The 26,555-nt window shown below is 46.5% G+C and overlaps 2 protein-coding genes across 2 annotated transcripts in view; one reads left to right on the forward strand and one right to left on the reverse strand.

The window, feature by feature from the left end:
* The window catches only part of Eda (ectodysplasin A), a 397,393-nt gene extending 392,683 nt beyond the window's left edge, over positions 1-4,710 (forward strand). Inside the window, 1 exon segment of the mRNA XM_052733417.1 lies at positions 720-4,710. Within this exon segment, the coding sequence (XP_052589377.1) occupies positions 720-971 (252 nt within the window). The 3' untranslated portion in view covers positions 972-4,710.
* An 834-nt stretch (positions 4,711-5,544) lies between these two features.
* Awat2 (acyl-CoA wax alcohol acyltransferase 2) lies at positions 5,545-16,443 on the reverse strand. The gene is made up of 7 exons (XM_052748319.1): positions 16,359-16,443; positions 9,081-9,191; positions 8,660-8,730; positions 8,256-8,460; positions 7,846-8,020; positions 6,630-6,829; positions 5,545-6,408 (listed from the first exon to the last, which is right to left on the reverse strand). Exons 1-7 carry the CDS (start codon positions 16,441-16,443, stop codon positions 6,254-6,256), a joined length of 1,002 nt encoding a protein of 333 aa, XP_052604279.1. The 3' UTR covers positions 5,545-6,253.
* Between the last annotated feature and the right edge of the window lie 10,112 nt (positions 16,444-26,555).

Below are 26,555 nucleotides of genomic sequence, written 5' to 3' on the forward strand. Positions count from 1 at the left end.
GTAATGAAGGATGAAACTTAAATTTCTGGACCCAGCACAGGATTAGGAGTGGCCCATGTGAGCTAAGAAAGTCTCCATAAGACCAGGTCAGAGGGTCATACTTCCTCCTTGGCCTGAGAATGGAGTTAGGAGACTAGGATTTGCATCCACTATCTCATTTGTATGGGCTAGCTCTCCATCTCAGGACCTGCTTCCTCAGTCAGCAAGGGAGAGGGCCAAGGTGTGCTGAGTGAAGCGAGGAGAGTAGGTTGCAAGCTTGGGAAGTTTCTGTTCACAAGCTAGAGAAATGGGAAGTCATCATTGTGACCTCCCGCAGACATCAGAGATTCCTAAGTGTGTTCCTACATAGTCTTTAGTATGGGAACTGGAGGGTAGTGTATCTGGAGCACACTACCTAAATCTCCTAAAGTGTGCAAAGCACTGCTTCATGCCAGGGCTAGGGAGTGGGGCCAGTGAAATGGAAAACAAGGCACAGTTCTTGGACTCAAGCAGTCTGTAAGGAAGGTTTGCTCAGCCCCCTGAACCCATGGAGAAGGGAAAGGACAGGGATCTGTCACCCTGCTGCTCCTGTTGACCAACAGGCACACTTTGGGGTAGCACTGCCCCCTGTACAGGGTATACTGGCAGCTCATCTGAGGAGGTTTTAGCTGCTCACCAGGGGAGGGCCCCACCCTCTTTTTCCTCTCTCCCCCAATCCCTTCTCGTTGCCTCTCACCCAGGTGTACTACATCAACTTCACTGACTTTGCCAGCTACGAGGTGGTGGTGGACGAGAGGCCCTTCCTGCAGTGCACCCGCAGCATCGAGACAGGGAAGACCAACTACAACACTTGCTACACTGCAGGCGTGTGCCTCCTCAAGGCCAGGCAGAAAATCGCCGTGAAGATGGTGCACGCCGACATCTCCATCAATATGAGCAAGCACACCACCTTCTTCGGGGCCATCAGGCTGGGCGAAGCCCCTGCATCCTAGATTCTCCCATTCCGTCCTGGCCCATGCCCTGGCCCCAGGTTTGGGAGCCAGGACTCCCAGACCTCTAAGTGCTGCTGTGGAGTGAGGTATATTGGCGTTGCAGCCACAGAGAGAAATGCCCCAGTACTATTTATTCCCCAGTGACTCCAGGATGACAAGGCCTACGTGACTTCCCCGAATGACCTTGAGTTGCCAGCACGGTTGGATGAAGCTCCAGGGTTTTCAAGAAACAGAACCCTCTTAGGCGACCTGCTGACTGGCTTATGGTGACTCCTCAACCCCTAGGTCCCCCCATCAGATTTACCATGTGTTGCACTAAACCGAGGATCCAAGACCGTAGGCCACAAAAAGCAAAGGTGCACTCCGGATTCTAGGTGTGATCATCTGACTCCAAGGGGGCTCTGCTCCTCTCTCAGCTGGGGGTGGCACTAGGTTACAACTTAAGGAGAGGGTCAGGTCAGAAGAAGGCAAGTGCTTGTGGCAGAGACCCAGGCAATAACCTGCCAAGCAAGCATCCTCGGCAGAGGAGGCATTCTTGCTGTATTGCACTATGACCTACAAGAGGCTCAAAAAACTCCTCCCACTCAGGCTAAGAGGTACACTGTGGCAGCCTGCTGGACTCCAGAGCTGGGAACTTTGCTCTGCCTTGGAATCATTGCGGGCATGGCCACAACCCTGCCTACGTAAGAACCCGAATCTATACTTGGGCCATGCATGTCTCACCTTGTTTACAGCCATGCTCCACTCTCCAAAAACTACCTGGAGTCTTCCCACCTGTCACCCTCCCCAGACTGACTAGAAAGCTTTCTGTCTTCTTCCTCCACAGTGCCTACCTCTGTCTGAGACAGGTGCCTCATGTGGGACTCATGCTCACATGAGTCTGCTGTATTCTTTAAATTACCTGGGCACAAAGAATTTTCCATTGATTCAGAAATACACTTATTATCCATCTAATTCTAAGAAAATTGTGTCTGGGAACAGATGGTTAAACTGGATAACTTCCAAAAGCCCCTTGGAGTTTGGATATCAGTGGCTCTCAACAGTTACCTGCCACAGTAGACTTCAGAGTTCCCAAACCCTGGACTCTCTTAAACATTAGCAAAGCAGGGCTTTTCTGCCTTACCCAGAAAGGGAGAGAAGTAGGAATTGAAAACAGGGAGTTTTGTCCGTGTTTGCTGCAACCCAAGTGATCATTAGGTCAACCCACATGATCATTAAGTCAACTCAAGTGATCATTAGGTCAGGTCTTATCTGAAAGAACAGCAGCTGATGCCCACTAACACAGTCTTTCTTTAGAAACAGATTACTGTCACCGTAGAGGTCTGAACTTCTCTCCTAGAGCCAGACTCAGGGCAAACCAACTGTCTGGCTATTGGGCAGGGCTCTAACCCCTAGTTCAGATCCAAAGGCACCTCCACCAATTTTCCTGCATGGACATCTGCTAGGATTATTCACCAACTTTCTTTCCAATTGCCTGGCTTCAGGGTGCCAGGTGCAGCCCAAAGCAGGGAGGCTCAACCTTCAGCAGCCTGCTCCTCTTGCTCCTGAAATGTATTTCTCTTTGAAGAGAAGGAGAATACATCCCTGAAATTCATCAAGAGCAACAGGTTTCTCAGCTACACCTCCATTTCCAAGTAGCCATATTGCTGGGTCCTTCAAGGGTCAGGTCAAGAGGTAATAGGCCAAGCCTCCTTTGTCTAATGCTAATGGCAGCCTTATGACCAGAACTGAAGTAAACTTTAGACATGCATCTGATCCTGAAGGCCTTGAACAATCAAGCAGCAGTAGTAGCAGGAACCAACAGCCCCTCTCCTTAGTATTGGAAGCTTACTTCCTCTTTTATGAAGGCAGGGTAGAGAATATCACAGTTACATTGCATAGGTAAGGCTGGGAGAGTGACGTGTTCTGACTAAGATCTCATCCAGCCTAAATCACAGACCTGAGCCTTTAGTGAGGTCTGACTCCGAAGCTAGTCCCTTACCACAGCACTGTGGAAAGTATGGGGTCCAGGAGGAACAAAGAAAGGTGGTCCTATGGAACTGACATCATTGGGGGGGTCCTAGGAAGAAACCTAGCAATGCCCAGTGTTCATTACTGAATAGTGCTGCCTATTCCCTTGGCTGCCAGGGGCTCTGTGGAAGAAGACTTGGGCATTTTCCTGGGAAACAGCCCCAGTGATCAACCCTAAGAGTTCTTGACTTGAGAAGAATCTTCCATTCGAGCTCTGCGTCCCACAGCACAGGTAGCCTTCAGGATCTTTCATCCATCTGATAAAAGCAGCAGCCATCACATGAGGAGCTGCCATGTGAGGCAAGGACTTCCATTCCTAACCCTAGACACAAATTCTGGGAGCCAGTCTGCTTCCTGTAGTTAAGTGTGACCCCGTTTCTACTTCTGCCGTATTACAAAGACCTTGATGTTGCCGGAGTCTCTCAAGAATGGGGGGAAAGCCGAGAGGAGCATTCTAAAGCCAGATGGCTGTGAGGAAATGAGTTTCCTAAGTGTGACCCTGCAGGACATGCCAACCCCATCGCACTGTGCATGGAGATCATAGGAGAATTCGGCTTCTCACTCACTACCTTTTATTCGTTCTAAACCCTCACAAGGAGCCCAAGAGGAAGAGGGCTGGGGGAAGGAAATAGTAAAGTGGGGAGGCCTGTTGTGCTGTGGTCATTGGCAAGGTGGTGAAGCATTTACTGATAGCATAGGGATATAGATTTACAGTTTGGAATTGTTATGATGGGAAGTTACCCCAAGGTTAGCATAGAGAATGGGACATGTTTGGGTAAGCAGATGGCAGGTTTGAAGGAAAACTGCATGGCAGGAGCCCCTACCAGCTGCTTGAGCTTCAGAAGCCAAGCTGGCACAAAATGCAGCTGCTGGATGTTGTTTGGCTACTGGTTCCCTGGAAGAGGTAGCATTTGCCTTAGCTGCCCCTCTGTCCATCCAGAGCCAAATCTCTGTAACTTAGGAAGCAAGAGCTAAGGACCTAGAGGTCAGCAAGGACTTTGATCCTCATGTGAGTGCTTGCATTCTATGCATCTTCTAGTAGATGCAAACAGATTTGGAGAAATTTTGACCTAGAAGGGCTCTTAGAGGGAATGCAGCCCAAGCTACATCCCATCCTGTTATTCATGTGAATCTGATGCTCAGACAGAGAAAGTGGCCTGCCTAGGACAGTGAGCATGGCCCTCTCTCCAGACTCAGCAGTGGAAAGGGACAGACAGCCTGTCCCATGGAACCTCCTCATTCACACACCCACAGACTCAAGGCTAGAAGTGCTTATCTCCCTCAGGAGCCTGGCCAGGCAGGGAATGCAGCTGCAGTCTTCATCAGAACTCGCCTCCTCACACACACTCCCCCAAGGGGTTTGTGCAGCTCCTGCCTCTGGGCAGTTTTGAGGCCTCCTAGTGTTGCCTGAGGTCCCCCCCCTTACCTGGGGTCTCCCTAGACCATGTGCACTACAGAACCTGGTTTGTTTTCTTAATCCATTTCAGGTCCCTTTCCAGGAGGGGCTGAGGTGGGTTTCTTTATTCAAAACGCTTCCGGCTGAGATGAGGGTGAGGGGATTTGTTGTGAGAATGGCCTGGAGCAGGCCAATGCTGCTTTGGGGGGTCAGCATCCTGTGTGAGATACTGTGTATATAAACTATATATAATGTATATAAACAGGGATGTAAGTTTGTGTAAATTAACGGTTTATTCTTTGCAAATAAAGTGCTCCCCTCCCCATTCATGAATCAGCTTGAGCTCTTCCTACATGTCACATGCTTCTTCATGAATGATGCCACTACACATGAGCTCCGGGAAGGATCAAGAACCCCATTTTGGTGAGAGCACCAGAAGGAAACTAGTCTAAAATTCTTATCAGTACATCTCATGTGGTCTCTTTGTACCAAATGACACACCTCCAGTTCATTCACCTTAGCCTGATGTCTTGCCAGAAGGCATATTGTCACAGGACAAGAACACACAGCATGGGGCCACCTTCAATTTGAGAATGTGGCATCTACACCATTTCAAGCCTTGCCCAAAACAGCTTAGAGAGATCTGACCTTCAGCTCCTCATTAATATACAAATTGGCTCATTTTGCAGACAAAAACCAGTGCTCAAGGATGTCAAGTAGCTCTCCCAAGACCACTCAACTAGTGTCTCCGCCTGGCTTCTTCCCTGGGATGCTTTCCACTCTGCCACGCCGCTGCCTCAGCTGCCTGGCCCCATGCTGTTTGCTGGAGAAACCCTTGGAAGCTAATTTAAGGAAGGAGATCACAAGAACAGTTAGCTAGCCAGTACTCGGTCTCTCGGAAGAGTTCATGGGACTTTTCCCAGCCCAAGCAGCCTTGGTCCTTGCAGAGGGCCTGTGCACCAAATTGTGTCATATGTAATGACAGCAGCACTGGGCGAAGAGTGGGAGAGACTTGCCACTCAAACTCAGAAAGCAAGCTCGTCATGGCTCCTGGGAGCCAGGCATTCCATTTGATAATCAAATAACCAGCAGAGTTAATAGGGCCGGGGTAGTGTAGGCTAGTTTCTTGGGTGGACATGGGAAAATTAGATCTAAACCATTGACCACTCCTGTATAGTTTTATAGGGTGGGAAGTAGGTGTGGACCAGAGTCACCAAGGAATATCAAATTACTTCAACTTTCAAAATACCACCCTGCACTTTCTTTTAGAAATTGAGACATTGTTTGCCTAGGGACAGGAAATGGGTTAGATGGCTGGAAGAGAATAATTTTGTGTAGCTTTTTTTTTGTCCAGTTTACCGAGTTTAGTAACATGCAGTAGCATTTAAACTTGCCAACTTGAGGTAAGCAGGGGAAGGATTATTAGTCCCATTTTACAGTTGAAGAACAGGATGATGATAAGAGGTGATGGATTGCCCCCTAAAAATCACAGGTCTTGAATGTGCTGCTGTCTGAACCCAATGTCCCCTGGCTCTCCAGGTCCCCAGTCCTGTAAGAAGAGTCTTGAAGTCAGGAGAATGACAGACACACAAGGTCCTAGAGCCCTCCAAACAGACTAGCTAGAGCACACCGTACCAGAGATGGGCTGTTTATTCTATCCCAGGTTTCAGTGAACCTCTCCTAGGGTCTTCTCTGTCTCGGGGGAAAAGGGAAAACCTAGAAGAAAGAGATGGAAGTGGAAACGGTGATCACAGAAACCAACCAAATGGACACACACCCCTCCCTCCAGGGAGGACTGCTCCAGTCAGAAGTGAAGCTCCATAGGTAACACTGCTGTTGTCAAAAGTTCCACACCAGCCAGCCAGGGGAATGTGTTTCAAAGTATCACCAGCTCCTGGGTCTCTGAGATGCCAAACTTGGTCTTATGTTGATCAAACAATTTGCGTAGGGCATCAATATAGAGTGTGTGGTATTTGGCCACAATCTCCTGGCTCGGATTCTCAATCTTGGGCAGTGGTAGAGGTTCCCCGACTGCCAAGAGAAATGGAAAAGGGAAAGAGAAAAGCATCAGAACAGCTCACTCCACAGGACAGCCCCCATCCTGGAGCTCAGCTTCTCTCCACCCTGACTCTCTGCCCACCACTCACCCTAGCCAGCCTCCTTGCCTCCAACCACTGTCAGGGTTCTGAGGCTAGCCGCAGAAGTGAATCCTAGAACTTAAACCAAGGCTTCCAATAGAAGGGCCCACTCACCAACAGTAGTTACTGGCTGAGAATAGGGCAGAAGGCCCCAGGAGTTCTTGGTAAAGCCACGCCCATAGAAAGCACAGGGGTAGACGTGTACCATCTTCTGGAACCACTTCTGGAAGCGATTGATAAAGCCCCCGGGAGTGAAAATATACTGGTCATAGAGGTCTGTCTCTCCAAAGACATAAGCAGGGATTAGAGACACCCTGCAAAAGAAAAGCATGTCCTTGAATAAATACTCAGAAAGATAGGGACCCTGTTGAAGAAGACGTGCTGAACACCAGTATCCCCTGGGTCTGCCTACAGGCTCCCTAGACCTCAAATCCAGCTGTACAAAGGTCCCAGCTGACTATGATGGCCCATGGCCTAGGCCAGGCTGCCTTTAGGGTTGAACTAGAAGCTTCTGAAAGCCTAGTGATTCCTTGGAATGCCCAAATCTGAATCATTGTCAGATAATGCCCAAAGGCCATTTCATTTGGTCTCTTCTCCTTAGCCTGCAATGGTAAGAAGTTTGGTTTGTTTGTTTGTTTTCTGCTCTGAGGTGCAGCCATAGTCCTTTTGCAGAGAGACTGGCGTGAATGAGAGACTAGGCTAGTGCAAGGCCTGGACAACACCCTGTCGGGCTCCAGTCTAACCCATAGCGGGGTTTTCTTTTCCTTTGTCCTTTCCTTTATTTTAACTGACAAAATGGAATATAATTTGTATATGGAAGGCTGGGGTGCTGGCTCAGTTGGTAAAGTGCTTTCCAGTTCCATGCAGGCACGAGGACCCGAGTTCAATGCCCAGAACCCATACTCCAAAAACAAAAACAAAACGTCAGGTGTGCTGGCATGCCTGTAATCCACGTGCTAGGGAAATGGAGATGGGTGGATCTTTAAGGCTACTCTACTAGGTAAATTCCAGGCCAGTGACAGATCCTGTCTTAAAAAAAAAAAGTGGACTGAGCCTGAGGAACAATATACAAATTGACCTCTGTCCTCCACATGCAGGAACTCATGCTCTAGCATGTACATGTACTCGCATGTGCCTACACACACACACACACACACACACACACACACACACACACACACTGTGTATATATTTTTATGATGGCTCTATTTATTAACAATTGTTTGCATACTTCTTCCTTTCTCTTCTTAAATACTGCAAAGCCTGGTATTCTTCCCTGCTAGGCGTTTGGACATCCTTCCCACCCCCATGCCCCTGCAGCTATCCTTACCCATGTCGAAGGGCCGTGCGCACAAAGCCATACCGCTTCTTCAGGACCAGGGTAGTAGAGCCTGGCCAGCTGTGTTTGCATTCAGCCAGGCCACCAACCACCACGACAAGCATGTTGCCTGTGCCCTTACGGGTAAGCAGAAAGTCCATGGAGGCTTGGCTCACAGAGCACGCCCCTGGTGGGCAGAAAAAGCAAACAGGTGCTTGGTTACATCCCAACCTCCATAAACTATTCCTCCCCACTTTCCTCTTTAAGAAGCAGGAAAGCAAGGAGCATCCTCTCCAGCCTGTGATTCTGAAGAGCTGTTTAGCACCTGAAAAGATCCCCGATTTGACATTGCTCTTACACATCCCCTGGTTCTCCTTAGGGTAGCCCTCTCTATGTGGTTGTATGCCCTAGGGGCCACTCACCTGTAGACATTACATAGTCTCTGAGGAAAGGTACCCAGAAAAAGGCTCCTAGCGTGAGCATATAAGGAGTGATACCAGGAAAGATCTTGGTGAAGCCTGATGTTTCAGTGGCAAAGTGGCCAAAGCATGAATGGGACATGAGCCCATGAGGATGGCAGGCAAGGATGTAGTTGTGGCTGGGGGAAATATCGTGTGTCTTCAAGATCTGTAGAGGAAAGTGGAGATGGGAGATAAAGGCCAAGAAAGAAACTCCTCTTTTGGTTAGAGAACTGGAAGAAAAAGGATTGTGGGTTCCAGGCATGCAGGCTGAGCAACATGCATCTTCAGGGGTCATCGCTTTCCCAGGCCCCCATGTGGTTGTACCCTGTACCCCAATCCTGCCCCAGATGCTGGCCCGGGCTCACCTTGATTGGGAAGTAATCACAGTAGTGTTTCCACAGACGCCACCTCCTCACACAGGTGAACCGGCGGCCACCTGAAAGCACAGACAAGCTCTGTCCACTCTCCTTTTCTGGGCCTCTGGGGGATACCACGGGGTCCTGTCACCTTTGCCTGCCCTCTTCCATGGCAACTGGAATAGGCCTATCAAGAACAACTTAGAATGGGCCCAACCTCTGCCTCACTACCCACACCCACCCCTCTCTTCCTCTTACTAACTCCAGTTCCAAAATGGGTCTTTCCAAGACCCTAAACGGAACCCTTCTCTCAACTTTCCTAGCCCAGGGAGGGATAGGCTGACAGACTGCCTGGGAATTGGTCAGAGCCTCCCAGGATTACGAAAGTAGCAGGAGAAACATATGACAATGCATCCCAACAGGTCCTTACCTCGCTCAGGGGTCTTCCAGTCAAAAGCCAGCCAGATGAGCATCAGCACAGTGGCAGGCCAGTACGATGTGAACACCACCAAGTAGAGGTTGACAAGGATCACAGTGGTTACTAGAGAGAAGCCAGCCCCAAGTCAATGAATTGGGAACAGTCCCTCATTTCCATACTACCCCTGCTGAGTTCTGTCCACCCCAAAGTCACACACGCTCTGAACAAGGCCCACTCAACAGTCAGCCCCCACACTTACAGGTGGCCCACATGTCCTTGTACCCCTTGGCCTTCTGAACCTGATTTGGGTCTAGAAGACAAATGTGTTCCTCATAACTGTGCTCCAAACAACCAGGCCTCCCACCCCCCACCCCCCCAAACCTGCCCCAACACTGTGCTGGGCTCTACACATAGTGTGGGTAAGGACAGGGAGCCACTGATGGCCACTGGGTATTTGAACTCTTAGAACACTTTTCGCTGACTTATATTTTCTTCTCAACAGCTTCCCTGTAAGGCACTGGTTCTCAACCTGTGTGTAGTGGCCCCCCTTGGGGGTCAAATATCAGATGTCCTACATATCAGATATTTACATTACAATTCCTAACAGTAGCAAAATTATAGTTATGAAGTAGCAACAAAAGTAGTTTTATGGTTGGGGGAGTCAGCACAACATGAGGAACTGAATTAAAGAGTCTCAGCATTAGGAAGGTTGAGAACCACTGCTGTAAGGCATCAGTAGAGGCAATGATGGAGAAAGCTCACACCTATCTTCACACAAAAGAAGGAAGAAAGGGGGGGAAAGGCTGGACTAGAATAAGACAAAGGACTGTGCTCAGCTGAAGTAAGATGGGAAAGAATGACTACAGAGTTCCGGGGTGCCACATTCACTTGAAATTCCTACTGGAAATGTGAGCAGCCGGGAGTAAAATTCTGTGGGAAATGGGTCAAAACAGAGGTTAGAAAAGACAAAAGACATAATAAAAAAAAAACCATTTCTAATTGAACATAATAGATTGAACACATTTTGTCTTCACTTCTTATTGGAGTTCATGAAAATGATTTAAATATTTAGGAATACAGGTCCACAAAGAGAAGAAGAATCAGAAATGTCCCACCAGTAGATGAGAGGGAGCAGTAAAATGTTTGTTCCTAAAGCGGATGAAGGGAGAAGTAACAGGCAGCTGCACGTGGATCTCTAAGGACTGCAGTGGAGACGCCTCCAGGAAAGACTCTGAATCGGGAGCCTCAGGCGTCCCAAGAGGCCAGGATGAGGCACAGGCTCAAACTGCAGAAGCCTACATGAGTTCCTGACAAGAAATTCGTTAGAACACTAAGTCTTTTCTCCTCTACGCAAATGGTTAATGGAAGGATTATTCTCTGAAAAACTGAACCAAAAAGATTCTGGATTCACAGAGCCTGCATGGGTCTGCACTACGTCCTCTGCATATATGTTATGGTTGTGTAGCTTGGTGTTCTGGTGGGACTCTTAACAGTGGGGAGTGGGGGTATCTCTGACTCCTTTGTCTGCTTTTGGGACCCTTTTCTTCCTACTGGATTGCCTCATCCTGCCTTGATATGATGGTACATGCCTAGTCTTATTGTAACTTGTTATGCCATGCTCAGTTGATATCCCTGGGAGGCCTGCCCTTTTCTGAAGGGAACTGAAGAAGTAGATCTGAAGGAGAGGGCAGGTTGGGGGGGGGGGACTGGGAAGAGTGGAGGGAGGGGAAACTGTGGTCAGGATGTATTGTATGAGAAAAGAATAAAAAATTATTCTGGACTCAGATACAGGTGGTCTTCAACTTGTAACAGTTTAACTTACAATGTTTTGTCCTTTGTAGTGGTAGAAAAGCAACAGGAATCCAGCAGACACTGAATTTTGCCCTTTTCCTGGCCTCTAATATGTGGTGCTGTTCTCTTGTATGGTGAACAACAGCGACAAGCCAGAGCGTCCAGTCAGCCACGCTACCATAAGGATCCACAACCAACACGGGCAGTGTGCTATGTTACTAAACTATGGTGTTGGACACAAGAAGTGTATCAAATGTATTCTGGTTGGTTGGTTGGTTGGTTGGTTGGTTGGTTGGTTGGTTGGAGACAGTCTCACAATACAGTATGACAGCCCAAGCTGGCCTCAACTTGCAGCAATCTCCTGCTTCAGCTTCTGAAGTGTCAGGATTATAGTTATAAGATGCCTTGCCTGGCTAATGCATTCATGATTCATAGTGTTTACAACTTACTGTAATTTGGAGAACTTCTGGACTTACATGAGCTCCAGCTGAAGGATTCTATATGCAGCAGAATAATTGCTCAGATGAGAGGACAATTTCAGATACACAGTCTCAAGTAATACTACTGGATGACATGCTACACCCAAATGAGGGAGAAGACATAAATTCCATGCTGGGAAAAGGTCCAACGAAAGAGGAAACTGAGCATGAGCAGGGCTGGAAATAAATAAGCAAGTCTCCTAGGGTACAAATTGAAAGGGACACCCACTCTTAGCTACATTCACGTTCAGCCTAACATTTGAATATCCCAAGAGTGAGTATCTTAAATTTTGCCTACGTTGCCTTAAGCACTCTGGTAATAACAGCTGTGCATAAGGCCAGACTGGAAAGGGAGATGCTAGGTTCCAGCAATGCTGTCCTCAAGGAAAGAAAACATGAGAAATATTAAAGATTCCCGATGTGTTTGCACATATTGAAAGATTACCATGTGTGTGAAATGCTTGTGGGTAAATTAGTAATAACTAAAAGATATCTAGTAAATGAACATTTGAGGGGCCTGGAGAGGTGGCTCAGCAATTAAAAGTACTTGTTGCTCTTGCAGAGGACCTGGACTTGATTTCCAGTACTCACATCATGGCTCACAACCATCTGTAACCCCAGTTCCAGAGGATCCAACAGGCAAGCACATGCTGTACATACATGGATGCAGGCAAAACATTCATACTATACAGTAAAAATAAATAAATCTTTAAAATTGTTCATTAAGAATGAAAATGAGTCTATTATTAGTTCCAAGAAAAAAACAAGCCACACAAGAAAATACAATATTGGTACACTTATTTCCTAATTGTAGTCAGACATTTAACCATAACTGTCCTATAAGAATTTTGGAAGGGGCCTGGTGCTGGGGAGGAAGAGGCAGGCACATTTCTGAGTTCCAGGACAACCTCATCTACATAGTGAGTTCCTGGATAGCCAGGGCTATGTAGAGACCCTGTCTCGAAGAAGGAGAAAGAGCAGGCAGAGGAGGAGGAGGTGAGATAATAACAACGTTGGAAGGAAGAGGTAAATATATTCAAGCAATATCATATAGAGCTCAATTCTAATTTCCTGTGTTGGAAAGTCAACAGAGAATGCCCAAAATTGTTACATCATACAATAACAGTGCTCAGAAATTCCAAATAGTAAAATTCAGAAGTATTTTTAAGAAACATACTTCAGCCGGGCGGTGGTGGCGCACGCCTTTAATCCCAGCACTCGGGAGGCAGAGCCAGGTGGATCTCTGTGAGTTCGAGGCCAGCCTGGGCTACCAAGTGAGTTCCAGGAAAGGCACAAAGCTATACAGAGAAACGCTGTCTCGAAAAAACCAAAAAAAAAAAAAAAAAAAAAAAAAAAAAAAAAGAAACATACTTCAAAATGCCCCTGGGGTACAGAGTTATGCGTAGTGCTGAGGCTGGCAGTTGTAGACTCTGGACATGAGACTCATAAAACTTTTTGGATAACTAAAGAGAGGTGTGGGTCTAGTCCAAAGAGCACTTCATTTCTCTTAGGGTTTGCTCAAACCCAAGCACAGCTAAAGATATCTTGTGAGCCTGGCTGGGGAGCAGCCTAGGATGGAATGAATCCTGGATCTCCCACTCTCATTGCTGAACTTTATAGCTCCTCTTCCACAAACCGTTGCTGTCTTCCCTCTCCTCCTCAGAGTTCTTACGGAAGTCTCCTCTCAAGGTCTTCGGGGGTCCAAATGGATATGGTGCCCCACCAAGGGAAAGGAACTGGGAGGGCTGAGAAGGGACACACACACACACACACACACACACACACACACACACACACACACACACACACACCCCAGTCCCATTGATGAAGAAGGGCCAGCTTTGGTGTTCACATCTCCTGTCACCAGGACCAAGAGCTCTTGCCACACTACCTGTCTTTCCAGTACAGAACCAAATTTGAAGTACAGGTCCTCGGGGACAGCTTTCTCCATGTGCTCACCCCTGTTTCACCCATTCTTGACCCGTTTCTGTACCACCTGCCCTTCTGCCAGCCCATGCTGGCACCTGCGGTCTTGATCTTGCTTTCTCTTTTTCTCACTGGTGGTTCTTTTTTTAATCCTCACATCATACTAGTTGTTCTCCAATTCCTTGACTGTCTCACAGCCTTCTTCTGTCCAACCCCATCACTTCCGGCCTGGTTCAAATTCCCACCCTCTCTCAACCGCCTGCCAAAACAGCTATCGCCATGTCCCTTTCTGTCTCCTTGTAATCAGTTTACTCCAAAGAGCTGAAATAGACTTTCAAAACCACAAACCGAATGTCATCACCCTGTGCCAAAGCCTGTCCTGGCTCCACGTGACCTTGCAGAAAAAAGCCAAACTCCTTTAAACAGTTTCCGGTGTTCTTGATAATCCTCCCCCATCTGTTCCTCCAATTCCTCCTCCCTCTGTCCTTCCTTCATTCAGGAAAAGTATATTAAGTAGCAATTCTGAGCTCACTCCCATCTCAATGCATCACTGTCAGCCCTTTGAATACTCCAAATTCTCATTCATCCTGGTCTTTCCATGTGGTGCCTATTTACTGTCCCCAAGGTTCATCCCTTCTTCACTGGTTTCTTAATTTGCCCTACAGGAGTCAACTCAAGCTGAGTGTGGTGGCACACAACTTTAAACCCAGCACTTGAGAGGTAGAAGCAGGTGGTAAATTTGAGGTCAGCCTGGGCTACATAGTGAATTCTAGGCAAACCAGGGCTACCTAGTGGGATCCTGTTTCAAAAAAAAAAAAAACAACTAATTGCTGATGAATATACAAAAAGATTCTCAACCTCATTTGTAATGAAGGAAGTTCAAAATAAGACTGTGACTTATTTATCACTTCAATCCACAGTAGCTAGAACTGCATATAGGTTCTCCATTCGCTTCCCTTCCTATGCTGTGGTAATCCCTGAAGCTACATTTTCCAGTTACAATCGGTGGTGCCTGTACCAACCTCAACAATAGAGTCCACAGTGAGCTGAGACTCCTACCACCTGTTTGGCAAACAAGAAACGGTCATTTGTTCACTTAAGGCACTAGGTTCCACCTAGAGTATCCGGATGAATATACCCTAAGTACACCCATTTTACGAAGAAAGAGGATAAGCAACTTGCTAAAAAGTTGCTTATGAAGAGTAGAGCTAGAATCTGAACAGTTAATTTGGCTTCAGGAACTGTTTTCAACACCTATATTATATGCATATCTCGTAGCTATATGTATATATACATATGTGTGTGTGTGCATTCATATATGTATGCATTATATACACATTCATAAGCTCCATCATCTGTGGCTACACACACACACACACACACACACACACACACACACACACACACACACACAAACACACACAACTAACACAGTTATGTCTGAGGCATGAGATTGGTGAGTGGATTGAGGACGGCGAGAAGGCATCCTGAAGGTACAAGCTTCCTAGCCCTTCCATGAACAGTCAGTCACTCCTCCCTACTTCAAACTCAGCTCTTTGACCTTGGGCACTCGGCTGTCTTATGGGAACACAGTTGCAATGATGGAAAGGTGGAAAGATAGTAACAAGCCAAGACTGGCGGGAGAAGAACTTGAAAGACAACACACTTCCTTCCCTGAACTTGAAAGACAACCCACTTCCTTTCCTACACTATGGTAAACCCTGAAGCTACGTTTTCTGTATACAATTGGCAGTGCCTGCGATAACCGGAACAAAAGTCCACAGTGAGCTGAGACTCCTACCCACCTGTTCGGTGCACTTAGTGTGAACAAGAACATAGTCTCATTAGTCTGCCAGTCTAGTGTGCACACCAAGCTCCACACCCAACCTCCCAATCAGCAGTGAGCAGATGCAAAAGACAAAGACATTCTCAGACGAAATGTTAGCCTTTGTGAGCTCACAACTCCTCCACTGCCTAGCTTGTGGTCTTGAACAAACGACTTTTGCTACATGAAATTCACCTCTTCGTGTACACAATGGAGATTATTAGTCTCATATGGTGACGAGACTACTGTTTGACATTTAAAAAGCGGCCAGTGTCTTTAGCTAACACTATGTGACTATTATTTAGCATTACATGTGCAGCTATCAGTATGACTTTTTAACATGATAGTAGCTTATACTTCGTAAGGCTGATATAAAATGAAATAATACATGTGAAAATACGTGGGCCAACATAATATTTAAGAATTCCTTTATCTGGTTGCTTCCAGTTCTGATTGCTCTCATCTGTCATTTAGTATTAGATGGCTCTGGTACTTACTCTTGGCCCCCCTACTCTGTGTCACTAGTCCGATGACTGGTTGAGGTAAGAAATGCCCACTATCCTATTCATTGGCATGCCAATGTACCAGGGTCATGTCCCCGGAGCCTGCCTATAGTCTTCATGGCAAGGTCATTTAATTCATGCCCTTGACTCCTGTCAGTATTCATATGAACTACTGTTCGAGCAAGAATTTTCTTGGCCCCCTCCTGTAGTGATGGTTTGTTCCAATATATAGAACACCATGACCAACATGTAATTTTCATGAAGGGCCAATGGTATAGATGCTGAAAAATGGTGGAAACGTGGTTGAATTCCTCTCGGCAACAGGTTTCTAAAGACTCTCTCTGCCATAAAGCCACCTCTTTCATCACAGTTGGCTTGATTTCCTGTGGTTACAGCTACATCCTTCTCTTTGGCTGACTTCAGTGAACTTATTTGCTATGATTCCATAACATGGCCTCTACATCTCAGTGTAGACCTGGTGGTGCTCACTAGGCAAACCTAAAGCAAGGCACGCGCGCGCGCACACGCGCACACACACACACACACACACACACACACAGCCCTGCAGACACATGCATGTCCGTGCCCATGTCCATGTGGTCACAAATACCCAGCCCAGGGGGTGAGGCCACAGGCCAGGGTAAATAGCGTTCTGCTTTGCCTAGAACAACACAAATTTTGAACAGAGAGCATCCTACTACCCTAGAACCTTCAATACAAGGCAAGCCCATGTAGTTAGATGCCCCTAAGTAGCTTGAAGACTCACCTATAACCAAGACACTGAGGGCCCACTGGAAAAGAGCAAAGACCTCCAGGGCAGTCTTGATGTTCTTCCTAGTGGGCCAGAACATTATGTCCAGAATCTCCGTAGCTCCGGGTAAACGCTGTTCAGCGGTCCAGCCCTGACTGCTCTAGGGCTTGCCATGTTTCCTCTCTCTGGCTTTCTTTTCCAGCTGTTGTATAGTCTCCGCCCCTTGCCCCACCTTTCCACAGGACTGCAGGGCCTCCCACCGCCTCTGCTTGTCCATTTCCTTCCAGCTGCCTACCTGCCTGCACTCTTACCCACTTGACTTCAGCCTGGGTTAAGATTGTGACACCCCCACTGTACACCTGGAGAGTGGTTGAAGCCCTGATGTGGGAAGTGAGTGGGTGGGATGGGGCTGGTGAGAGGCTGCCAAGCCCAAATCTGAAAATGGGAGAGGTGTGGGCAGGACAAAATCCTGGACTCACATGGGACAGACTCGGGGCCTACATCTCTGTAGGCCCAACTGTTGATAATCTTGGTAAGAACATAGCTGGAGGGCTGATGAGGTCACAAGCCAGACCTACCTTTGGCCTTCAGGTCATCACAGTGAAGTGAAGCCATTACATGCAGAACTGTGAGCAGACAGTGGGTGCCGAGCAAATTCCCTATTGAATGAGTAGACAACTGGTAGTGCGTACTGTGTTGTTCTGTGTTGGGGAAGTTTTCGAATAGACAAAGCTTGTCTACCATGAAAAATCAGCAGTTGTTGCATCTGCTAAGGATTAATTGAGAAGTAATTTGATGGAATTGGGGGGGGCATTAACGTTCTCATTATCTTGATGAGATTTTGAGTTGCAAATAGCAAAAGCAGATGTCAAAATACAGTGAATGAGGGGGGCTGGGGAGATGGCTCAATGGTTAAGAGCACTTGTTGTTCTTGTAGAGGACCCAGGTCCAATTCCCAGCACCCACATGGCAGCCCGTAACTGTCCATAACTCCAGTTCCAGGGGATCCGACCCGCTCTTCTGACTTCCTTGGGCACCAGGCTTTCAGGTGGTGCAAAGACACACACACAACCACACACTCACGCACATAAAATAAGTAAATCTTTAAAAAATAACTTTAAAAAGTACGATGAGTTGGTCGGGTGGCAGTGGTGCACGCCTTTAATCCCAGCACTCGGGAGGCAGAGTCAGGTGGATCTCTGTGAGTTCGAGGCCAGCCTGGTCTACAGAGCAAGATCCAGGACAGCCACCAAAACTACACAGAGAAACCCTGTTTCAGAAAAACAAATACAATGAATCAGGCTGATAAGATAGTTCGGCAGGTAGAGGTGCGCATCACCAAGGCTGGCACCCTGAGTTCAATCCCTGGGACCTGTGTGACAGAGAGAACTGACTCCTTTAAGTTGTCCTCTGACTTCCAAAGATGTGCCTTGGCATGTGCCCCAGCCCAACAGAATAAATAAATAAATGGAATGAAAATGGTCTTATAAATACAAGACATAGATTTTCTACAATTTCTGCATTTCACCACATGTAAATTTTACCTAAAAATGAACAAATATTGAACCTGTATTGATGCTGATGTGCTTGGGGAGCCGACTATGATGTTTGCAATTTATTTTCAATGTGCCCAGAGTGTATTATAGGTAGACAGAGGGAATGGATTGGTGGACAGCTAGGCGACAAGTAAAACAGGCCAAAATGTTATCTGCACAATCTAGGTGGCAGGTTCACACATGGTTCTCTGAACTGTCCCCTAGGTTCAACTTTTTATAATTGAATTTTATTTAAAGTTCCTTTAAAGTCATAGTAAAAATAAATCAATTTTAAAATCTGAGTTCTCAATGCACGTACTCTCATCACTTACACGTGGAGATATATGTATAAAAGTAGATATGCGGGGTTGGTTATTTAGCTCAGTGGTAGAGCACTTGCCTAGCAAGCGCAAGGCCCTGGGTTCAATCCTCAGCTCCGGAAAAAAAAAAGAAAAGTAGATATGCATGTAGTTGTCATCGTGTTTGTTATACATCCCTGTCAGTTGGTAACATCTCCAAGTGTGTATGCAGTGACAATGTAGAATATGAAGGTGTCTCAATCCAGCCACACGTGTATAAGAAGTGTATGAAGAGTGAATGACTGGGAGGGTTTTCTCGGGCAACACAATCACTGATGGCATAGTATGTGCTGGGCACTGGTCTGCACAGCTGGGTTGTAGCAGTGAAGAAACTAAACCAAAACAAATCAGTGCTCTTGAGAAGTTTACATTCTGGTGAGGGAAGACAGATGACTGAAATTAATTACTTAATTAGAGTGGAAGGTGATCCAAGTTGGAGCAGAGCGGGGACGATACCATGTGCTGATTTTTCCCAGACTGAGAAGGGCCTGGGTAGGAAGAGCAGCAGGCTTTCTGGTTTCAAAGTGAATAGTGTGGGGGGCCACACTGTAAAGAGAGCTCTTGAGCGCAGGCTTGAAAGAGATGAAGCAGCTATGGATCCATGTAGCTAAGGATCCAGGCAGAGGGACCAGTCAGCACCCAGCCCTTGAAATAAGGTGTGCTTGGCAGGTTTCCAGGAGCAGCAAGGAGCCACGGGACAAACCTGCGACAGGAACTGGGGGCGGGAGGCTGATGAGACTGGTAGAGCTCAGAAAGGCCTTGTAAGCCAAGGTATGGACTTCGCTTTTCAAAATGGGGAATTAGTGAAGGGTCCTGAGCAGAAAAGAGAGGACTGGCTTATATTTTTGAAGGGGTAGGGAAGACAGAGAGGATCTTTGAAGGGCTATTTCAAGAATCCTCTGGTGCACAGTGGTGCCTCGTGCTGAGTTAGCTATAGGTGAAGTTGATGAGACGTGAGACGTGGGTAGGTCTTAGAGACTTGTAACATGATGTCTCTCCCAAAACAGAGGTCCCTGGGACCTCCTCCTTTGTGATGCTCAGATGCCTCAAGGGGCAAGTTCTATTGCTGAGTATCTGCCATGAGCCTTTCTCTGGCTTAGAGTCCTTCCTGCATCGGGTCCTGAGTCACACAGCTCTGAAGGAACCCCGGGGTGGATGCTGAGTGCCGCTCACCTGCTTGGTTAGATTCTTGGTTCTGTGAAGGGTCCATGAGAAAGGGGGCTGAAAAGGGTATCAGGGTCAGTCTGTAAAACAGCCTGGGACCCCACACAGAGAGTCTGGCTTTCATACTATTGGCACGGAGGAGGTGTAGTCATCTTCTAAACAGGGAGGGTGACTTGTCCCAAATGCCAACTGAAGGTAACTTTGGGGCAGAGATGGGCTGTCCGAGCCTAGCCACCTCTATGATTCACACATGGCTCATCCCCTTCCTCTCTATCACCTACTTGCAGCACCAGGTCCACCTGTACACAGAGTAAATGGCTCATCATCTAAGTTCCCCTAAGGGCTTATGGGGACTTGGCCAGTGTAGAAAGGCCTGCTGGCCCAGATCTCCTCTTTATCTCACTTCATTGTTCAGGACAGGAGTATATCACACCTTATGATGATCCAGGATCCTGTCAGGGACACTTGTTTGCTTTGGGTTATGGTTTCATTCTTGAGACAAGGTCTCACTATATAGCCCAGGCTGGCCTCAACCTCGCCGTCTTCATGCCTTGGCCTCCAAACTGCTAGGATTAGAGACTACTACTACTAGTAGTACATTCTTGAGCAACTTTCTCAGACCATTCTCATTTGGGAACAAAGCTCCATGTCCATAAACACTGAGAAAGATGGACAGAACAGACACAGGACGGTGAGTAAAAGGCTGACCCAGGGACCTGGTGTTGCTAGTTCAAGGGGAGAAGAGTCACTGTGATGTCTAAGATTCCAGTTTTTGTCTTAGTGGAAAGGAGGGATTTGGAGCACGGGAGGAAGAACACTCTGTAATAACACCATTGGTGAAGGGGCCCATGGCAAGCAGGTCCCATGATGAGTAGTAAAGCCAGCTGCTGGTTTTGGAAATGTATTCTGTCAACCCTGGGTTTCCAGAGACTTGTTCCAGGGGAAATTGCAGCAGAGCAGTAAGGGGAATGCTGAACAGAAGATTCTGAACTCAACACACCATCTTGAAACAAAGCACCTAGATGGATGTGGTGGTACATACCTTTCATCACGGTACTCAGAAGGCAGAGGTGGTAGGTCTCTGTGAGCTCAAGGACAGTCTGGTCTACATAGAGAGTTCCAGGACAGCCAGGACTACATAGAGAGACCATACTTCACAAAACAAACAAATGAACAGAGTGCCAATTCTCTGTTAATCTATTTAACTTTGGAATTACATGAAAGATTGCCTTTGACAAAATGGTTGGAACTGAGTATTCTGTGATACCCTTTGGGGGTCCAGTGGAACAAAGATTTGTACTTCTCCAATAAGAAGGGGCTGTTTCAGTGGTGGGCTGTGGGTCAAGTAAATGGAGACCCAGGACACTCCCAGGAACCAATGTCAAGGGCAGCAAATAGAGCCTTGCTGAAAGGAAGAACTGCTCACTGGAGAGAAAGAGTACATGGAGCGTGAGTGATCACACCTTCCCTGCAACAAGCCACCCCTGACAGAGAGCCCTCATTCATGTCAAATCTGGCCCTGAGAAAGTGTATTGTTCCAACATTTCATGCACTTGTTGGCCTGACCCTGCTTCCTAACCTCCCATTCTGCTGTGGGAACTCTCTGGGTGGTCCAGATCTCACTATTCTCCTAGCTAAGCTGCTAACACAGGCCATGGAAAGAGATGCTCACTGATATTTGTTATAAAAATGCCCAAGTAGATGAAGGCTTAGCCGAGGAGATACTGAACAAGCCTCTTGGATTCCTCATTTGTAAAGACGAGATGATAAGCAGCAACAGATGGCCAGTTTGTGAACTGTAAAATGGTGTCCACATAGGCTACTTACGTCACTATCATTACAAAGGAGGGAGAAAATTGTGAAGGACATTAAGCATGACTCAAAGATAAAGTGATTCCATCCCAGGAAGGCCTTTCCTCTGAGAGGTATTATGTTGCAGGTGTTGGACACTGAGGAGCTCACACTGACAGTGTGAGCATTTGGAATATTCTAGAAGCTCTCCTTCCTATCTGTACAGAAAAGACCATGTGCTCAGCATTGGCACATCTCTCCCCATCCTAACATCATGGAAATGGCCAAGACTTCTTAGTATCTCCCAATCCTTCCTCCCAGCCCTTGTATCATTTCTCTGCTCTATGCTCACAGATCCTTAGAGATTCTGAGAATGTTGTGTTGATTTTCCTGGGGAGACATGAGCAAATGTTTATTGGCTCTAGATAATGCACCAAAGACAGAACCAAGAAAGCATTCCACCCAAGTCCAACTTGGTGGTTTTATTTGGCTTAGAGGAGCATGGATAAAGATTATCTACAGAAGTGTGAGTGACTCTGAAAAAGCTCTATCACCTAAAAGTTCCATCCCAGCATGGTTGATGACGTCACAAAAGCTGCAGGGATGGCGACACACCTTCAGTTAACCTGCCTCTTATAATCTAGCACCTACTAAGACCACATAGAGTGGGGGGTAGGAGAGAGCGGTAGGTTCCAGGTGAGCATTCCTGACCCTCCCTGCCCTCCTACTAAGGAGTGCAAACAGCCCTATAACCATCACCACAGGACTATCACCAGATTGCTCATGCGTTTCATTGCTGTCACTATAAGGCCAAGCACTATAACCCCTGCTCCATGATAGCTGATGGCCATGCGTGCCCATAGAAACAGCTATTCTCCAATAGGGGCACCAGCTCTCCAACTCAAAGCCACCACTTGAGACGGCCTGCCCATGGCCTTCATTCAGCCCCCACTAGCGAAAGCAGTCTTCCTGCTTTGGCCACAAGCCCAACCCATACCAGTTCTGTTCTAGGACCCTGAAAACAAAATCAAAACTAAAACCAATCCTTTCCTTGCATAGTAATTTTCACTTCATCTAGGCATGGTTGTCAAGTAAAATACAGGAGACCAGCTAAATTTGAATTTCAGATAAAGCACTGAATAGTGTTGTCTGAGTATATCCCATACAATATTCTGGATATATTTGCTCTAAAACATCACTGCCTCAGAAAAACATATTGTATAGGACACACTTATATAAATAAATTGTTCACATAATATTCAAATTTAATAGCGTTCTATACCTCCATTTGCTAAATTTGGCAACCCTATGAGTCCTGATCACATGATCAAGGCAAGTGGCACACTGAAAGTCACATTATGGAAGATCCCACTTAGTGGCTTAAGGAAGTTTGTATATGACATGTAATACCTCAGCTGCCCCATTTCCCTAGTGCTTATTCCCTGTTCAACAGTCTCCACTGTTTCGGGGAGTCAGGGTTCTTGCATGCCTGGCACCCATCCCCATATGCCCATGCTGTTCACCCTTATAAAGGGAAGAGGGCCTTTAGGTACTCTGGCTCAAGAGCCACCTTTCCGTTCCTCTCATTAGGCAAAGTAAGAATGATCAGGGATAGAGGCCTGACAAAGAAAAGAAAATAATAGTTTAATGATGTAGGGAGAGGCAATAAAGGTCTAACTCAGTTCAGAGGAGCCAAAGTGAGCCCCTGTTGACTTAGGGGGCTGGAGATGGCTGTCTCCTCTACTCTGGAATGCAGGTTGGCATAAATGTTCCATGCCGTTCTACAGTTCCTGGTTTTCATCTATCTATTCGATTGTAAATAAACACCTCAAGGTTATGGATTCATATCTGTTTTATTCATTGATACTTTTGTAGTATCTAGAATAGTGCCTAACACATTGTACAGCTGACAAATGGTGGTAGAATGAATGAGCAAAGTGGGTCAAATCTAGGAACACAGTGAGGAACAAGGTTGGGGGTCAGTACAGACAGAAAGAGCTGTGGCCCTACTGCCCTAGGGACAGGTGGGAGGGTGAGGAAAGAGCAAATCCTCGGGGATTTACTCAAAAGCTGTCAGCGAGGGTGGCTCTCTGTTGCTCAATTATCTGTACCTCCTTCCTCACATTCCAACACCTATACTCCAGTAATAGAATCCTCATCTGCCAGCTAAGACAGGGCCTCTCCAGATGCCCAAGAGCTGGAAGACTAGGACAGGAGGGAGTATTTTCCTCACACCTCTGATCTTTAGGCAGAATAAAACCGTGTGCTGTTGTCCCTAATGAGGATGACATAGACATAATGGTTTCTACATGGCACTTTCTCAATGGCTCTCTAGACACTCTTTTCAACAGCTCACTGAAAACCTCCCTTTGAAGTGGACTGAAAGCCCAGTGCAAACACTCAAGGACCATTATATGTCAAATGAGTGAAAATGCCGCCTACACGTCAGACCACTTCCTCTGGCAGTCTTTCAAGACCTCTACAGGGGTTGCTAAAGTGGTGAGTGGACGAAAGAAGATGTGGGATTGTGGAATGGGGAGCAGGAGCTATGGGGCAGGGAATGGGGGTGTGGCACAGGAAAAGAAATGCCACTTATTACTGACTTCCTTAGAGCCAGGACACATATGTGGTCATCATAGTCCCTTGCAAGACAGATCCAGTCTCCAGCCACTCCCATCTCCCTGACTGGCAAACCTCCTCCTTCATCAGCAAGGTGGCCTATACTATTTCCAGTACTTCTTATTAGAACAGAAAATGTTGAATTCTCTAATATCTATCCCTTATTAGACGTTCAGTTCAGAGAAAGGCCTAAAGAGCAGACAGCTCATCTATTGCAGGTTATATAGGCACAGCCTGTGCTAGAGAGGATTATTAGACTATAATTTCCATATGGGCGAGTATGTTGAAAGAGGAAACTTCAGTGTAGAGCTATCGAAGGCATATTGGATATTACAATAATTATGGTTTCCTTAACACAAAAGATGGAGGGTAAAGCTCAACATTGCAAAGCTGGTGTTTTTTGGTTTTGTTTTGTTTTTCACTTGAGGCCACAGAAACAAACCCACACAATGAAGTCTGGCATTTACAAAGACCTCAAGGATCTGTCATCCCTTCTGCAGAATATGATGAAGTAACTTGATTGCAGCAGACAAATACGATATATGTGACCACTGGTGCTGAGCTATCAAAGCCCCAAAGATTTCTCTTTCATGATCAACATAATCATTTTCTAAAATAGTGTTAGAATCATTTTAAGTCACGGCATTTCTTTGAAACATTAATGGCAAGAAGGGAAGGTGTTTACCATTTCTATTTAAAAGAAAGAACATTAAGCTGGGTAGGTAGGGAGGTAGGTAGAACGTAGGAGAAGTTAGGGGAGGGGAAACAGGATCAAAATATATTGCATGAATGAAAGAGATATCCTAATAGAGGGAGACATCATGGGGATAAGGAGAAACCGGGTGCTAGGGAAGTTCCCAGGAATCCACAAGAATGACTCCCCCTAAGACTACTAGCAATCGTGGAGAGGGTGCCTGAACTGGCTTACCCCAGCAATCAGTTAGGTGACTACCCTAACTGTCATCATAGAGCCTTTCTCCAGTAACCGATGGAAGCAGATGCAGAGATCCACAGCCAAGCACCAGGCTGAGCTCTGGGAGTCCAGCCGAAGAGAGAGAAGAGGGATTCTATGAGCAAGGGGGGGGGGGCCAAGATCATGGTGGGGAATCCACAGAGACAACCAAACCAAACTAGTGGGAACTCAAGAAATTTAGACCAACAGCTGTGGAGCCTGCATGGGACTGAACTAGGCCCTCTGCATAAGCAAAACAGTTGTGTAGCATGATCTACTTAAGGGGCCCCCGGCAGTAGGATCAGAATCCATCCCTGGTGCATGAGCAGGCTTTTTGGAGCCCACTTCTATGATGGGACACCTTGCACAGCCTTGAGGCAGGGGGAGGAGCTTGGACCTGCCTCTACTAAATGTACCTCCCCATGGGAGACCTTACCTTCTTGTAGGAGGGAATGGGGGGTAGTTTGGGAGGAGGAGGCTGGAAGGGTGAGAGGAGGGAAGAGGGAGATCTTTGGTATGTAAAATGAATAAAAAAAAATTCTTAATAAAAAATACACAGAAAAAATGAACAGAAAATTTCTTAATAATAAAAAAGAAAAAATTCAAAAAATAGATATTGCATGAAAAACATTTAGATTAAAAACTAGAGTAGAAGAAAGAGGGCCAGTGAGATGGTTCGGTGAATACGAGGGCTTGCCACCAAGCCTGATAAACTGAGTTCAATCCCCAGCATCCCTGTAAAGGGGGAAAGAGAAGTGACTCCAGAAACTGACCTCCACATGTGTCATGGCACTCACACCTCACTACACAGAAAGAAAGAAATGTAATTAAAATAGTAGGAAGAAAGATGAACTAGAAACCCCTTTACAACTAAACATTATGTGTAAGCCAAACATAAGAGGGGTCTTAAAAGTAGAAAGAAGGTAGACCACCTATAGGTCTCAGGATGAGAGGAACGGCAGCAGTCTTCTCTTTTTTTTTTTTACCTGTGTCAGACTTGGAGTTGAGAACGTAGTGACCAAAAGCATTAACAAGCATAGACCCAAAAAAAAAAAATCCCACAAAAGCCTGTTCTCTCTAGCCTAAGAATTACAATATATTATATAATTAATATATATTAAACTTGCAAGACACAAAATTGCAGCCAACAACGACCCTAATCCAGCCCAAACTGGAGAAAAACCCATGGGCTCACCCACATCTATACATAACACCCATGCCAGCAAAGACAAACAGAGAAGCCTAGACTCCTCCTCATGAGGCTGTATGGCAAGTCTCAACACTCAATCCTCTGACAATGCAGAGACAGAGAAGGTCAAGTCTGGAGCAGAAACTATCATGCCGGCAGCTGGTAATGGGCCCACCCATAAACACTACACTGGCAGACACCAAGAGCTTCCATCTCCAGTCCATCTAGAAGTAACGAATCCATCCCTTCTCCCTTTTAAGGCTATAGAAGAGGAGACTTAGTGGAGAGTTTTGACTTTCACTGCCTTAAGACCCTATTGCTGAGAGCACCACACATTTTATTTGCAAAACAGAAAAATCAATCTGGGAACTGACTGGGAAACTTCCTCCATGATGGATAGCTTTCATAGTTCTAGAGGGTGTTGTGCAAACTTCTGGGGGACAAAAATAATGATTGTCTTACCCGGTGTTGGATCCCACATGCTATGATACCAAACTGCCAGAAAATATTTGCTCACTGGTACAGTAATACCATGATGGATATGTGGTAACCAACTGTTTTCTCATTAGATTTGATCATAGGAGGGAATCTTTGCCTTGTACC

This window comes from Peromyscus californicus, unplaced genomic scaffold (genome assembly GCF_007827085.1).
Source record: "Peromyscus californicus insignis strain IS unplaced genomic scaffold, ASM782708v3 Scaffold_10__1_contigs__length_136768540, whole genome shotgun sequence".
Classification (NCBI taxonomy): Eukaryota; Metazoa; Chordata; class Mammalia; order Rodentia; family Cricetidae; genus Peromyscus; species Peromyscus californicus.

Coding starts and splice junctions, on each gene's coding strand:
- Awat2 (XM_052748319.1), bottom strand. CDS start 16,443: ATGTTCTGGCCCACTAGGAAGAACATCAAGACTGCCCTGGAGGTCTTT. Junction 6,830..7,845: donor CGCACGGCCCTTCGACATGG/GTAAGGATAGCT, acceptor TTTCTTTTGCAG/GGTGTCTCTAATCCCTGCTT. Junction 6,409..6,629: donor TCAGCCAGTAACTACTGTTG/GTGAGTGGGCCC, acceptor TTCTCTTGGCAG/TCGGGGAACCTCTACCACTG.